The 17,494-nt window shown below is 36.4% G+C and overlaps 1 protein-coding gene across 2 annotated transcripts in view; it reads right to left on the bottom strand.

Annotated features, from left to right (window-relative positions):
* The window catches only part of MTBP (MDM2 binding protein), a 201,350-nt gene that overhangs the window by 171,520 nt on the left and 12,336 nt on the right, over window positions 1-17,494 (bottom strand). For both annotated transcript variants that reach the window (XM_053715325.1, XM_053715326.1), the window contains exons 6-9: window positions 7,414-7,552; window positions 6,257-6,371; window positions 5,401-5,532; window positions 4,699-4,793 (exon numbers count right to left, since the gene is read on the bottom strand). In XM_053715325.1, coding sequence (XP_053571300.1) covers window positions 4,699-4,793; window positions 5,401-5,532; window positions 6,257-6,371; window positions 7,414-7,552 — 481 coding nt within the window. The remainder of the gene's footprint in view (window positions 1-4,698; window positions 4,794-5,400; window positions 5,533-6,256; window positions 6,372-7,413; window positions 7,553-17,494) is intronic.

Genomic DNA, 17,494 nt, shown 5'->3' with positions numbered 1-17,494 from the left:
AATGTAAGTCTTCAAAAATAGATAATAAATCTTTCTAGAAACATATGTACGAGCCTGCAACATAGTATTTATCACTGAGTCAGAGAAATCTCTATGACTAAGCATTCAATCTCCATACCTTCAAATTTAATGATTTGAGATCCTGATGGAAAAACGGACTTTGAGATAGAAGGTCTGGCCTTCGTGGAAGTGGCCAAGGTTGGCAACTGGACATACGAACAAGATCCGCATAACAAAACCTGTGAGGCCATGCTGGAGCTACCAGCAGCACAAACAATTGCTCCATGATGACCTTGGAGATCACTCTTGGAAGAACAACTAGAGGGGGGAAAATATAAGCAGGTTGATAATACCAAGGAAGTGTCAATGCATCCACTGCTTCCGCCTGAGGATCCCTGGACAGGTACCTGGGAAGTTTTTTGTTTAGATGAGATGCCATCAGATCTATTTCTGGAAGCCCCCACATCTGAACAATTTGAGAAAACACATCTGAGTGGAGAGACCATTCACCCGGATGTAAAGTCTGACGACTGAGGTAATCCGCTTCCCAATTGTCTATACCTGGGATATGAACCGCAGAAATTAGACAGGAGCTGGATTCCGCCTAAGCAAGTATCCGAGATTTCTTTCATAGTTTGAGGACTGTAAGTCCCACCCTGATGATTGACATATGCCACAGTTGTGACATTGTCTGTCTGAAAACAAATGAAGGGTTCTCTCTTCAACAGAGGCCAAAACTGAAGAGCCCTGAGAATCGCACAGAGTTCCAAAATATTGATTGGTAATCTTGCCTCTTAAGATTCCCAAACCCCTTGTGCTGTCAGAGATCCCCAAACAACCTGAAAAACTTGCATCTGTTGTGATCACAGTCCAGGTTGGACGGACGAAAGAGGCCCCTAAAATTATACGATGGTGATCTAACCACCAAGTCAGAGAAAGACGAACATTGGGATTTAAGGATATTAATTGTGATATCCTTGTATAATCCCTGCACCATTGGTTCAGCATACAAAGCTGGAGAGGTCTCATATGAAAACGAGCAAAGGGGATCGCGTCCGATGCTGCAGTCATGAGACCTAAAACTTCCATGCACATAGCTACTGAAGGGAATGACTGAGACTAAAGGTTCCGACAGGCTGCAACCAATTTCAAACGTCTTTTGTCTGTTAGAGACAAAGTCATGGACACTGAATCTATCTGGAAACCTAAAAAGGTTACTTACCCTTGTCTGAGGAATCAAAGAACTTTTTGGTAAATTGATCCTCCAACCATGTCTTCGAAGAAACAACACTAGTTGATTTGTGTGAGATTTTGAAGAACGTAAAGACTGAGCGAGTACCAAGATATCGTCCATATAAGGAAATACCGCAATACCCCGCTCTCTGATTACAGAGAGTAGGGCACCTAGAACCTTTGAAAAGATTCTTGGAGCTGTCGCTAGGCCAAAAGGAAGTGCAACAAATTGGTAATGCTTGTCTAGAAAAGAGAATCTCAGGAACTGAAAGTGAACTGGATGAATCGGAATATGAAGATATGCATCCTGTAAGTCTATTGTGGACATATAATGCCCTTGCTGAACAAAAGGCAGAATAGTCCTTATAGTCACCATTTTGAAAGTTGGTACTCTTACATATCGATTCAAAATCTTTAGATCCAAAACTGGTCTGAATGAATTTTCTTTCTTTGGGACAATGAATAGATTTGAATAAAACCCCAGACCCTGTTCCTGAAAAGTAACCGGCATGATTACCCCTGATAACTCCAGGTCTGAAACATACTTTAGAAAAGCCTGAGCCTTTACTGGGTTTACCGGAATGCGTGAGAGAAAAAAAATCTTCACAGGCGGTCTCACTCTGAATCCTATTCTGTACCCCTGAGAGACAATACTCTGAATCCAATGATTTTGGACTGAATTGATCCAAACATCTTTCCAGCTGAGCTGGAATGAGGGCCGCACCTTCATGCGGATTTGGGGGCTGGTTTTGATCTCTTAAATGGCTTGGATTTATTCCAATTTGAAGAAGGCTTTCAATTGGAAGCAGATTCCTTGGGAGAAGGATTTGGTTTCTGTTCCTTATTTTGTCGAAAGGAACAAAAACGGTTAAAAGCTTTAGATTTACCCAAAGGGTTTTTTATCCTGAGGCAAAAAAACTCCCTTCCCCCCAGTAACAGTTGAAATTATTGAATCCAACTGAGAACCAAATAATTTATTACCTTGGAAAGAAAGAGATAGCAATCTGGACTTAGAAGTCATATCAGCATTCCAAGATTTGAGCCACAAAGCTCTTCTAGCTAAAATAGCTAAAGACATAAATTTAACATAAAATTTTGATATCATCAAAAATGGCATCACAAAATAAATTATTAGCATGTTGAATCAAGTTAACAATGCTAGACAAATCATGATCCGATACTTGTTGCGTTAAAGTATCCAACCAAAAAGTTGAAGCAGATGACCTGAATATAAATAAGCTTTCCTTAGATAAGATTCAAGTTTCCTATCTAAAGGATCTTTAAAAGAAGTACTATCTTCCGTAGGAATAGTAGTACATTTAGCAAGAGTAGAGATAGCTCCAACTTTGGGGATCTTTTCCCAAAACTCCAATCTAATTTCTGGCAAAGGATACAACTTTTTAAACCTTGAACAGGGAATAAAAGTAGTACCAGGCTTATTCCATTCCTTAGAAATCATATCAGAAATAGCATCAGGAACTGGAAAAACCTCTGGAATAACCACAGGAGGTTTATAAACAGAATTTAAACGTTTACTAGTTTTAATATCAAGAGGACTAGTTTCCTCCATATCCAATGTAATCAACACTTCTTTTAACAAAGAACGAATATACTCCAATTTAAATAAGAGGATTTATTAGTGTCAATATCTGAGGCAGGATCTTCTGAATCAGATAGATCCTCATCAGAGAAGGATAATTCAGTATGTTTTTGTCATTTGAAAATTCATCATCTTTATGAGAAGTTTTAAAAGACCTTTTACGTTTATTAGAAAGCGGAATGGCAGACAAAGCCTTCTGTATAGAATTAGAAATAAATTCTTTGAAATTTACAGGTATATCTTGTGCATTAGATGTTGAGGGAACAACAACAGGTAATGAACTACTACTGATGGATACATTTTCTGCATGTAAAAGTTTATCATAACAACTATTACAAACCACAGCTGGAGGTATAATCTCCACAAATTTACAACAAATGCACTTAGCTTTGGTAGAACTGTTATCAGGTAGACGGGATCCAACAGTGAATTCTGAGACAGGATCAGATTGAGACATCTTGCAAATGTAAGAGAAAAAAAACAACATATAAAGCAAAATTATCAATTTCCTTATATGGCAGTTTCAGGAATGGGAAAAAATGCAAACAGAATAGCCCTCTGACATAAAAAAAAGGCAAGAGGCAAATAGGAATGGGGTCAAAAATAATGAAAATATTTGGCGCCAAGTATGACACACAACAGTACACTCCAGGTAAGAAAAAAAAATATATATATACTGAAACCTGAATCATGGCAAATATAAGTACAATACATATATTTAAAACTTTATATAAATACATAAAGTGCCAAACCATAGCTGAGAGTGTCTATAGTAATAAAAACATACTTACCTGAAGACACCCATCCACATATAGCAGATAGCCAAACCAGTACTGAAACGGTTATTAGTAGAGGTAATGGAATATAAGAGTATATCGTCGATCTGAAAAGGGAGGTAGGAGATGAATCTCTACGACCGATAACAGAGAACCTATGAAATAGATCCCCGTGAGGAAAACCATTGTATTCAATAGGTGATACTCCCTTCACATCCCTCTGACATTCACTGTATTCTGAGAGGAATCAGGCTTCAAAAATGCTGAGAAGCGCATATCAACGTAGAAATCTTAGCACAAACTTACTTCACCACCTCCTGATAGGATTGTATATCGCATAAGTCACTAGCTCATGGACTCTTGCCAATTACATGAAAGAAAGCTATTTTATTCATTGTAAAATACTTTTCAGATATGAAGGTGCAGTCCCTTTAAGAACCCAATATACTTGCTAAATAAATACAAAACTTTTAAATTAAACTAAGCTCTATAAAAATGCCCAAACAAAATCTGACTTATTTTTTTTAAGATGGACAAAGTATAACCAAATGAAGAAATGAAATAAATATAGGCAGAACTAAACTCCTGACTTGAGTGTCAGAGCTGTTCTACCTAAGCCTACAGAGATAAGTACTTGCTTGAAGCAAAGAATCATCATCATATAATGCCTAAAGCACAACACAGACATTTCTAGAGGATAAACTTTAAGCATTAGAATTGTATTTGTGGTATAAAAATGGTATAGCAAAAGCTAACAAACAACTTTTTGCATTTTGTTTAAAGGGACACTAAAGTCATAATTAAACTTTTATGATTCAGATAGAACATGCAGTTTTAATAGACTTTCCAATTTACTTCCATCATCAAATTGTAAACAGTATTTTTATATGCACTGAGGCACAAGCTACTACTGAGCATGTGCAAGAGCTCACAGTGTATACATAAGTCTGTGACTGGCTGATGGATGTCACAAGGGGTCAGCAAATTGACAGAAAATCTACTGCAGTGCGATTGTATGGTGGTCTTTTTATTATGCACTTTTAGATTATACAACTGCACTGTATTTAATGGCACTTTAAAGAAGGATACAGTTCAAACATACAGTTTGATATAAAATATGATGGGAGTTCAGAAAGCATCACCATCTGAACAAACTCCAGTGACGAACCAAAGTAATGGAAAACCTGCAAAATATAGGACATCAGATATTATATTATTGCTTGTTATTGCTCATACAAAAGCATTGTCAGAGAAACACATTTGCTAAAACATTAAATGGAGGAAGCGGACAATGGTATATATTATGCAGAAGGGAAGCCTATATGAAAAGTTAATATTAAACTTTTACGGTTCAGATAGAGCTTCCCCCCCCCCCCCCCCAATGTATTTATATCAAATTTACTTTGTTCTCTTGGTATCCCTTTGTTGAAAAACCACACCTAGGTAAGCTCAGGAACATCAATGCACTACAGAGGAGCTAGCTGATGATGGGTGGCTACACAAATATCCATTGGCTCACCAGATGTGTTCAGCTAGGTCACATGGGAGCATTGCTGCTCTATTTAACTATGTGTTTAACCCCTCTGCAGGAGTTAAACACATAGTTACAGTCAAAAGCGCAATAATAAAATGTTTTAACAGACACATAAGAGTATTTTATCTTTTGCAGTTTTACATTATTTTAAATATACTAAGGCTTAGTTCTGTGGGTTGGCATTCAGCTATTACTAGAAGCCATGTTTAATGGTCCCTGTACTTTACCACCTGTTGGAGTAATAAAAATAAAATTACCTCTGGTAACGCAGCTTTGGTCTTATCCACATGACTTTTTAATGTAGTACTGAGTCTTAAGTAAGATGCCTGAGAACTTCCTTCAGTGGTAGAACGTATACAAAATTCTGGAAATTCAACATCAGAACTAAACTAGGAGACAAAGAGAGAAATATACACAAATTTTTTATATATATTTATATAAAAATAAAAAAATAAAAGTTGTTTATGGAAAAAAAAAAAATCACATAAAAAAACTTCTAAATTTAAACTAAAAAGTATAAAATCACATGACCAAGAGAATTTTAAAAAAAGTAAAAAATGTGGCAAATTTGTTGAAAGGGACATGTTAGTGTAAAAATAATATGTTCTATTACTTTAGAGCATTGTATTTTTCAACAAATTCTCATTTTTACAATGTATTGAACTTATTCAAAAGGGTTAAACAGATTCAACATTACACTTCTGCTAATTTGTAAAGTATAAAAAGGTTAACACTTATTAGATTAAATAAACATTTAACTGAAACACTAATCTTATTTCCTGTAATACGCTTTGGGATGCCAATAAGCCCTATCTGTCTGGTCAGCAAGCGCTGCGTTAGTTCTCACAGAAGCTGACAAGTTAAATAACTTTATTAAAGTGTGAATCTGATTAAAATTTTATGAGAAATTTTACTGCAGGTAGAAATACAATATTAATTCAATAAATATTTATTTATTCCGCCCTAGGCAATACCTCCATTTCCTTTTATCCTAATTTTACAAACAGATAATCCAAACCCACCAATATCACACAATACTGAAACTATAGGGAAAACATCTATTAGCAAAGTAAAAACAAGCAGCACAGATTTTTAGTTCTATATTATTATTACCTTTGTTTCACTTATTTCAACTGAACCCCTCCATAGCTCTTCTGGATCAATTAAAGCCTCAGGATTCTCATAATTCACTACACCAGCAGAGAGGAAATGTGCTATCTTTTGCCATCTGCAATCAAGATCAGAAAATAAAAAAACACAACGATTATAATCTATACATAATCATACTGATTTTGCAGGCCAATTTCACATTTTTATTGAGAACGTTGAAGTGTGGTTCAATTGTTGATTGTTGGTGCTGTGTGATGGTTCAATTGTTGGTGCTGCGTGAATATTGATGGTGATAGGCTCACCGATTGTATCCTGATCAGGACCAGTAGTTCTCTGTGGCTCTTGAGTAGGACTTTAAGTATTTAACACTTTTGAGGGGGTTTAACACAGAGCTGATGCATTGATGGTGCTAAGATCACATGCTCTAATGAATTAGAGCATTACATTTTTTAACTAGACTGTCCCTTTAAAACAAAATGAAGCTGTATAAAAGGGACAGTCAACTCCAAAATTTGTATTGTTTCAAAATAGATAATCCCTTTATTACCCCTTCCACAGTTTTGCACAGCCAACATTGTTATATTAATAAACTTTTATCCTCTTTGATTACCTTGAATCTAAGCGTCTTTTGACAGTCCCCTGATCACATGGCTATTTATTTATTTATTTTCTATTGACTTTCTATTGACTTGTACTTTAGCCAATTATTTTAGTGTCATACACAACCCTACCGGCGTAAGCACAATGTTATCTATATGGCCCACATGAACTAGCAGTCTCTTGTTGTGAAAAGCAAATACAAAAGCATGTGATAAGAGGCTGACTGTAGTGGTTTTGAAACAGGCAGAAATTTAGAGGTTTAAATGTTATAAAGTATATTAATAACAATGCTGGTTGTACAAAGCTGGGAAATGGGTAGTAAAGGCGTTATCTATCTTTTTAAACAATAACAATTAATATGTTGACTGGCTGATCCTGGTAACTCCCAGAGCAGTACTGATAGACAGGAACAATACATATTTAAAAGTAAAATAAAATACATAAGTTATGCATTTTTGCTAAGAATCTATAAAGTTGTATTTGTTTTATTAAATTACAGGTAAAAAAAACAACAACAAAAATACCTCTAATAACCAAAAGGAAAGCAAAAAACGCCATACCCTTTGCATTCTTTAGAATAAATAGTGATTTTGGCAGAATGCCATTCTTTCAAGTGCTTTATTGCCCCCACTGCAAGAGCACAGTCCTTCAGTTTAGGCACATCAGGTGCTAGCAAAATGACATCCACCAGTGCTCTACCTGCAGGGAAAAAAAATCACGTGAATTTGTTTTCTGTTCGGTTAGACCGGCAGGTTAATCTCTTTTAAACAAAAAAAAAAAACAACCTTAAAATAATTATTATGAGGAGTGAAAAAAAAAAAAAAAAAAAAAAGACAGAATAATTCAATAGCACTAAATATATATTTTAAGATAGCCAGTTGGGTAAACTTTCTGTTCTTGCTAATTAAAACAACAGTAAATTGAACTTAAAGGGACAGTATACACCAATTTTCATTTAACTGCATGTAATAGACACTACTATAAAGAATAATATGCACAGACACTGATCTAAAAATCCAGTATAAAACCGTTTAAAAACTTACTTAGAAGCTCCCAGTTTAGCTCTGTTGAAAAGAATAGCTGGAACAACCACTGCAAGTGGTTCTATAGCAAAAAAAGCAGACACTCTCTCCCTTCCTCTGCATATGAAAATACTTTTTATACAAACAGGAGCAAGCTGGAGTAGGTATACATCAGTATTCTCCACAATGGGCTTCTTTATCCTGTAATGTGTCCTTATTGGGCGATTATAGGTTGATGGTTTGTTTAGTAATGCTATTTAATTTTTGAGTAGAGATACTTTTGTATCTTTTTGCAGGGAATCAGACAGTGATACTTAGTAATATTGTTCTCTTTTTTTTTTTTTTTTTTTTAATATTTATTTATATCAAAGACATAGGAATTTACTACAATAACAATAATTATCCAATTTAACCAATAGGTGTCACAATATATCAGAAGAGCAATAAGGAAGCAAATACAAACATAATTAATTAACGACAATGTATGCAAATATACAAATAGATAAATAAGTGGATAAATAGTTAAGAGGCCCGTACATCAATTCAAGTCGTTCCAAAACCTTTAAGTCGGGCATATACATGCATGTAAAAAGTGCATATAGTGAACACATAACTCTTATCAGTGAACTATTTCCTACATCTTTGTTGTTTTCTTCTATATCTCCCCCCCCCCCACAAACAGCTGCAACCATTGGACTACTAGACAAAACCAGACAAACGAACGAAAAAAAAAACAAAAAAAAAAAACACCTAAATTTCTCCTCCCCCTCTCTCCCCCCCCTCCTCCTCCGACAGATACTCAGTCACTGATCTCCGCCCATTCTCCGGGAAAATGGCCTGCTAATATGTTCATCTGGACAAATTCCAGATTTCTAAATGGCTTAATAAGCTTTTTTTGCTGTAAGAGAGGTAAAGATCTAACAAAAATCTCCCATTTTTTAAAGAATCCCGCTACATATTTTTCTTGTGGGTATGGTACATTAAACTGCTCTGTTATAAGTTGGCTACTCAGTGCCTTTTTAAATTGCGCCATTGTAGGTGCAACGGATGCTTTCCATGTTTTAAAAATTAGATTACGTGCTGTTAATATAATGGTATTTATTAGGTTATAGTTCTTAACTCTACCCTGAAATTTAACCAGAAAGAAAACCTCTATTGGAGTTAATTTATGATCTAATTTCAGGACCCTCATCATCCAAAATATAATTTTCCCCCAGTATTGACTTACTTTGGGGCAGCTCCATAAACAATGGAATATATCAGCCTCTGTAGATGAACATCTAGAGCAGGTAACTCTTGTTTTGTACCATTTAGATAAAACCTTAGGGGTAAGGTACTTCTGCGACCCAATCTTTATCTGTGATTCCCTCCATGAAGTCGGGACCCAGCTCTGTTGGATTATTTTAAAGCTCCCCACAATGGTCTGCTCGTTTATGTCCGGAAAAATGACTACTCCACCTGACTACCATCTCACTCACTTGTAGATTGGAAACTTTCTGATTTAGAAGTAGGTACAAAGGGGAAACTGCGTATAAGCCTACCGCATAAGCGGAGATCAAAGCCTGCAGGTCGCCCATGGACCAATTATTTCCATATTTCCTACAAAGTTCCTGAAGAAAGTGTCTAACTTGGAGATAGGAGTAGAACTCGCGCGCACCTAGGTCAAATCTCGTTGCAATTTCTTGAAATAGTAATGGGTGACCCCCTATATCTCGTATTTGCCCCACTGTTTGGAGGCATTTAGACTCCCACTCCTTAAATATCTGATTAGAGAGACCTGGACCAAACTCAGGGTTACCAGCTATAGGTAGGTATTGGGAAACGTATGGCAAGTTACCTGCTTCAACGCATAGTTTTTGCCAAGCCCCAATGACATTCTTAAAAGTACCTAGGTAGAATATATTAGATGGAATTGAGGTAAATGGACAGTGTAGTAGAGCCTTCAACTGGAAGGGGGCCACAATCTTAGATTCCCAGGTAAACGAGGAAATTTGTCCCTTCCCCGTTAACCAGTCCAATGCAAATCTAGCTATGATGACCAAGTTATATGTCTGAATGTTGGGAAGCGCCAAGCCGGCTGATACCTTAGAATTCATTAGCCTATACGAGGCGATCCGCGGTCTCTTGCCATTCCACAAAAACTTGGAACAGGCCTTATTATATATAGTGATATCTTTCTTGTGCAAAAACCAAGGGATATTCTGCAGAATGTATAAAAGTTTTGGAAAGATAACTGATTTAATTAGGGTCACTCTAGCAGATAGGGATATTGGAAGCATGGCCCATTGCTCAAGCTTTTTCTTACAAGCCTCTATCACAATCCTATGATTTAACCTATACCAGTCCTCCGAGTTACTGGATAATCTTAGTCCAAGATATGTAATCTGGGAGACTTCTTGAAAAGGATGGGTAATGTCCAGTGCGGGCTTCTTACTTAGCCACATTAATTCTGATTTAGACATATTGATCTTAAATCCAGAGATTTCTCCAAACTCTTGAGTAATACTCTGTAAGGTGGGCAGGGAGACCTCAAGGTTAGACAGAAATACCAGGAGGTCGTCCGCATAAAGTAAAAGGACCAGCTTCTCCCCTGCCAGGGTGATCCCATCCAATTCTTGCCGTAATCTAATTGCCAATGGTTCAACACTAAGGTTGAACAGGAAGGGGGAGAGTGGGCAGCCCTGTCTAGTCCCTCTAAATAGGTCAAAACTTTGGGTAGATACATTATTAATAATCACCGCAGAAGAGGGTACGCTATAAATTAAGCGTATATAGTTGTTAAACGAACCCATAAAGCCAAATTGATCCAGCGTGGAGAATAAATGATCCCAACTTACCCTATCAAAGGCCTTCTCTGCATCGATCGTTAATTAAGATGGCCTTGTCTATATTCTCATGGAGTACCATAGCCTTATGCCTATTCCAGTAAAACTCAATCAGTATTAATAATTTCCTCATATTCCTTACGGGGTTGCGGCCGGGCATGAAACCCGATTGATTCTCATGAACTAAATCGCCCATATGGGGTTTCAAACATGCCGAAACAATTGCTGCAAGCAGCTTATAATCAGTATTTAAGACCGAGATAGGCCTGAAAGAGCTTGGCAGCTCGGGATCCTTGCCCTTTTTCGGAATCAATGAGATATTTGCTGCTGTAAAAGATGCAGAACATTTCATATTGTCAGAAAAATAGAAATTAAATAGTCTAATTAGTATAGGCATCATCTCGATTTGTAGAATTCTATAGTATTCAATAGGGAGCGCATCTGGTCCGGCAGCTTTATTGGATTTCGCATTCTTGATTGCCCACATTATCTCCTCCCCGGTAATAGGCGCATTAATGGCATCTCTGGCTCCATAGATAAACGTGGTACTTTAATCTTACCCCAGAAAGCTTCTTTTTTGTCAGGTTTAATTGACTCTTGCCTATATAGATCCTTAAAAAAACTCAAAAAATACTTTTTCTATGTCAGCGTGATTCGTGTATCTCCTATTTCCTTGCTTAATAGAAGCTATTGCATGTCTGGGCGAGGATTTAACCAATCTAGCTAGGAACTTGGCCGATCTGCCTGTAAAGCCTCCATATTTTGCTTTCAATCTAAATTCTTCCTGGGCATTAATCTGTTTCATATGCGTATCTCGCAGTGCCTTAGCTGTAATGTATGCTTCCCAGTGTTCTCTAGTATGTCTATGAATATACGCTCGGTATGAGTTCTTAACACGATTGGCTAACTGCCTGGACACTAAGCTGCAGTTTTTTGTCCAATAGCGTGAAAAGGATTTAATCTCACCACGCAAGACGGCCTTAGAGGCCTCCCAGAATGTCTCGATTTTGTCTATATAGTTCCCATTGTTATTACAGTATTCTGCCCACTTTAAACGTAGGTGATTCTGAAACTTGACGTTATTGGACAGATATTTAGGAAAATAAATATGATTCTTACCGAGATGTTTTTGGCCCGAAACTAATTTCAGCGCTATAACCGCATGGTCTGAAATAACTATGTCGTCGATTCTTGTAACCCAATTCCGAACCAATAATGCCTCGGAGACTAGAAAGTAGTCAAGCCGAGAAAAGGAACGTTGGACATGGGAGACACATGTATAGGCACGGACATCCGGATTTTGTACCCGCCACAGATCGACCACGCCTAAATGGGAGCACAATTTCTGAAAAATCCTCACTTTCCTGCCTCTACTATATAATATCCTTTTCTTAGAATTATCGAGGATGGGATCAGCTAGAAGATTAAAGTCTCCCGCAATGATTAAATTTAACCCTATAAATCTGTGTAGTTTCACGGTGAGAGCTGCCCAGAATTTGTGGTCGATTTGATTGGGTCCATATATATTACAAAGTATATATCTAATATTCCTGACTTCCACTTCCAATATTAAAAATCTGCCCTCGGGGTCAGATTCAATATTGATTATTTGATATTCTAAATTCCGATTTAATAGAATTGCGACCCCCCGCTTCCTTGAGGTAAATGGGGCTGCCACAACTTCCCCCACCCACTTAGCTTTTAGTTTGGGTATTTCAATGGCATTTAGATGTAATTCTTGAAGAAGAACTATGTCTGGATTAAATTTCCCCAAATATTTTATTATAGCTTTTCTTTTGATAGGTGAATTAATACCACCTATATTCCAAGATAGTAAATTAAGGTTAATAACACTATTCATCTAAATCCCTAGCAAGCGGGAGTAGGTGGCTCGTAATAATCTCATTTCTATGGGGAATCGCAATACCCCATCTCGAAGGGTGACGTATCTAAAGGAAGGGGGGAAGAGGAGAAGAGTAAAGGGAGGAGAGAAAAAGAAGAACAAGCACAAAAAAAAAAAAAAAAAAAAGAAAGACAGGAACCCCACATACCCAACACACCCCCTCCCAGCCTACCCACAGTTACCATCCCTACTACAAAGCCAATCGGGAAATGCAACTGCATATTTAACAAGTGCATCTCTCTTAAAAGCCTGTATTCTAGTTTAATCGCTTTAAGCATCTACTTACTAGAGCTATATAGCTCTTCATGGTACCCCAGCTTCCCTGCAAAAATTCTCCGCCTCCATAACATTATTAAGTGTGTGTGTGGCACCATCTTTCAAAACTACTAGCTTTGCCGGGTATATCAACCTTATATTATAGTTGTCTCTCTGCAGTCTCCCATAAAAAAAAAGACATATCTCTTCTCTTAGTTAGTGTCTCCGAAGAGAAATCTTGAAACATAAGTAGTTTATGAGGGCCTAGAGAGAGAGAACCACATTTCCTGTAATGTTTGAGATATAATAATTTGTCTTGAAAGTTCTTAAATTTGAAGATTACTGGCCTGGGTCTTGTAGCCTCATTGTGATCCCGTCGTTGGCCTATCCTATGAACCCTTTCAATCTGAAAGGAAGCGGCAGGAACTGGAATCTGCAAAGCTTGTGGTAGTGTAGTAGTGACAAAATTCATTAAATCTTGATACTCTGGAGATTCAGGTAGACCAATCACCTTAAGATTATTACGTCTCGAGCGATCCTCAAGATCCTCGATCTTGGCTTGCATGGAGGCAGTAATCTTATTGTGATTATCCAAAATTGGATCCACTACATTAAGTCTGTCTTCCAGATCCGAGATTCTAGTCTCCATTTTGTCTAGTCTTGATGAAAACTGTCTAACCTCTAAGGTGAGACTAGATATCTCGTTTCTGATCTCCTGTTTAATCATGTCAAATTGTGGTGTCAGGATTTTTGCCACTTCAGTTGCAAATTCTGTTAAGTTAATAGGAGGCGGGTTAGAAATACTTTTGTCTAGGGGGGAAGCAATACTGGAGTCCAGGTTCCTACCGCTCCCCTCTTTTTCCTTGGCTTTGGGAGGCATATTGGAAGGAGAACTCTTTTGATACGTATATTTGTCCATGAACAGGACGTATGCTTATTTAAAATTACGTCCTCTACTAACTGTATAGCTTAGGCAGATGTGGGGAATCAATCAGGATTCACAAAAAAAAAAAAAAAAAAAAAAAAAAAAAAAAAAAAAAGCGATTCTAGTTTCCTGAGTGTAATATTTGACTACAATAATCTCTAATTCCGCACCAAAGTTAGTTAAGGCGTAACGTTAATTAGTCTCAAAGGGCGGAGCCACAAAACTTAAGTGTTTTCTAATTATATACTAGTCCAATAAGAAATGCTACCAACGGTGGCTTATGTATATATATATCTTTACTAATAGACATGTGTGTACGTGGTGAATGACCTCAGTGTCCTTAAATTTAACGCTGCTTGTTTGGGAGAAGGCTTTACAGAACAACTAATATTTTAATCTTAAGAAAACATGTGGATTAATGGTGCCTAGTTCATAAATGGAAAAAAAAAATAAAAATGTTTAAGTGCAAGCTTTTTGTATAAAGCCAGGTGTGTAACTCTACCTGGTCTAAGGTGCTATAGTGCTCTGGAAAGCTTCAAGTGCTATCGTTTGTAGCAAACAGGGTGTAGTGCTACTAACTCTAAAGGGCTATAGTGCTTTAATTTCAGGTGTCCGTTAAAAAAAAAAAAAATTCCCTAGTTTCAGGGGCGAGATACCATATACATTACAAAGTGAACATTTAAATTATTGTTCTCTGTTTTTAATACAGTACCTTTCTGGTACTATAACTCATTTTATTATGTGCTTATTAAAAGTTAAGTTTTAAGTTTGGTCCCCCAAGCACCCTTATCTATTTCTAAGTGAGTGCCTATGGGTATTTTTTTTCTATTTTTCTTTTTGATATAATTTATATATACCTGGGCACCCCCATCACTACTTGAACTTATTGTTTAGCATCTCTCAAGCTTATTTTTCTATATAAATCTACAAAACATTTATGCAAAGAAAAGTCTAGTGTATAATGTCCCTTTAACAGAAAAAGGGGGCGTGAAATAACACTAGTATGAAAGAAAGAAAAAAAAAAAGTTTTCTTAAAAATGTACATTAAAGTCAAAATTTTAAACTTTCATGATTCAGATAGAGCATGCAATTTTAAACAACTTACAATTTTACTTCTATTAACAAATTTTCTGCGCTTTGTTGCCAGGTGAATTCCAGAGCAATGCACTACTGGGAGCTAGCTGAACACACTGGGTGAGCCAATAAATAAAAAAAAGCATATGAGTGCAACCATTATAAAAAATCTACCTACGCAATTGTAAGAATAAGCGCTCTGAAAATGCCATGGTGATTCCCTTTAAAAGCATCGCTGCCTCCGGTGCTTTCTACTGCCCTCCAAACTATCCCCCTGTGTCTTACTTAGTTATTGGCTCTGGTCTGGAATATTCACAGCCTATACAGGAGGGAGCTTAGAGGGTAACACAGATTAAAAGAGGCAGTACTGACGGCTACTACAGCTCTAAGTGAAACCATAACAAATATGATCTAAACTAATTAATATAAGTCATTATATATGAGCGATAGTGGTCTCAAAGCAGAGGGAGCATCAGTGTATTGCAACAGAAAATACATAACCAGATATCCTAATGTTTCATAAAGCGGAATGTAGGGCATAAGAGCTTTTAGTGGAAAGGGAGGGAACATAGTTAAAAGGTACATGAAACCCATTTTTCTCTCTCATGATTTAGATAGAACTTACAATTTTAAACAACTTCCAATTTATTTCTATTTAATTTGCTCCATTCTTGACATGATTGTTGAAAGGCATATCTAAATAGGCTCAGTAGCTGCCGATTGGTGGCTGCACATTGATGCCTTGTGTGACTGGCTCACCCATGTGCATTGCCATTTCTTCAACAAAGGATATTTGAAGAATGAAGCAAATCAGATAAAAGAATTAAATTGGAATGGTGTTTAAATTGTACTCTATCTGAATCATGAAATAAATGTTTTGGGTTTCATGTCCCTTTACAAAAGGAACTCACATACTGCCATTCACTTGTTTTTAACCCCTTGGTGACCAGACCATTTAATTTTCTTACCGTTAAGGAGCAGGGCTGTTTTTACATTTGTGTTTAGCTGTATTTTCCTCTTACTCATTTACTGTACCCACACATATTATATACCGTTTTTCTCGCCATTAAATGGACTTTCTAAAGATACCATTATTTTCATCATATCATATAGATTTACTATAAAACAAAAAAAGATAAAATATGATGCCAAAATTAAAATAAAAAAACAAAATAAAAAAAACACACCCACATTTTTTCTAACTTTAACCCCCAAAATCTGTTAGACATCTAGAACCACCAAAAAACACCAATGCTAAATAGTTTCTAAATTTTGTCCTGAGTTTAGAAATACCCAATGTTTACAGTATATAATATTAAAAACACAACACTTTATTGAACATATATGCTTAAATGACAACACAATACATTAAACTTATAGTGGGGGGGTTATAGATGTATGGGTAGTCCCTTCTAATACATCTTTTAAATTCCTTTATTGCCTCCACCACATATTAAAAACAAATGGACAATTGAAAAAGGCTGTGGGGTTAATTATGACTCACGGATTGTGTGTTGTGTAGGTCAGTGAATAGAGAGGGTTATCTTGACTATTACATATATACCTTTATTTCTGGTTTACCAGATATTTAAATAGGTTATCTCAGTTTAGCGTCCCAAGCTAATACCTAAGAGCGAGTGCTGCCAGGTTTACTTCAATATTAATTACTGGGGTAATTTTAATGCAGTTTACACGAGTCACTACTAGACATAACATATAATATATAAATATAATCAAAATCCTGCTTAGTGACTATTTGTCACTAATCAATCCGCACAAATCGCAGGACAGGTATTCTAATATTAGATCCTAAATTCAGTACTTGATACAACTAGCATTAAGCAATCGTTCCTTGGTTCTGTAGCCGGTTTCAAGCACTCACAATGCTAACACACTCGTGGTCAATAGTTAACCCCGCCCACCGACACGTTTCGGCACTGCAACGTGACTTTGTCAAGGCATGGGGCGGATTAGCCAAATTCTATTCTTTAATTAGGATCGGTCATCATGGTTACCAGATCTAATGATGGAAGTGTTAACCGTACGGCGTACTCCTAAAGTATGAACTCTAAATCGTAGGTAGTGTGAATCTGTTTTTGATATTATAAGTTTTTTAAAAAAATGAAATTTTCAGTAATACCTTATGAGTAAACTGTATACATCGCATTAGTTTAACCTCTATAGTGTATTGTTATTTATAGCATCAGAAGTTTGTTGTGTCTAATATCTTATAAAGTACTTTGTGAACATTACATATTTACCTCTATAATCGATGGAATAATAGGTTCGATATATACCGATAGAGATAGATAGAGATATAGAGAGAGAGCTATAGATATATATATTATATTATATTAGGGATGCACCGAAATTTCGGCCGCAGAAAGTTTCGGCCGAAAATGGCATTTTTGGCTATTTCGGTTTTCGTTTTTTTTGCCTGTTATTTTCGGTAAAATTATTGTGTAGCATGTTTCAAATTTGATGTTAACCTAGAGCTGCTGTTTACGTTTATTACTTGACTTACTGTTTTGCATATAATGAGTTTTCTAGGACTATACTTGGATAATTGGTAAAAAAAAAAAAAAACTGTTTAAATATGATTCTGTAACATAGAACTAAATGAAGAATAATACATTA

Source organism: Bombina bombina, chromosome 5 (genome assembly GCF_027579735.1).
Source record: "Bombina bombina isolate aBomBom1 chromosome 5, aBomBom1.pri, whole genome shotgun sequence".
Classification (NCBI taxonomy): Eukaryota; Metazoa; Chordata; class Amphibia; order Anura; family Bombinatoridae; genus Bombina; species Bombina bombina.
The sequence above is the reverse complement of the archived record's forward strand: the minus strand, read 5'-3'. Positions and strand labels throughout refer to the sequence as shown.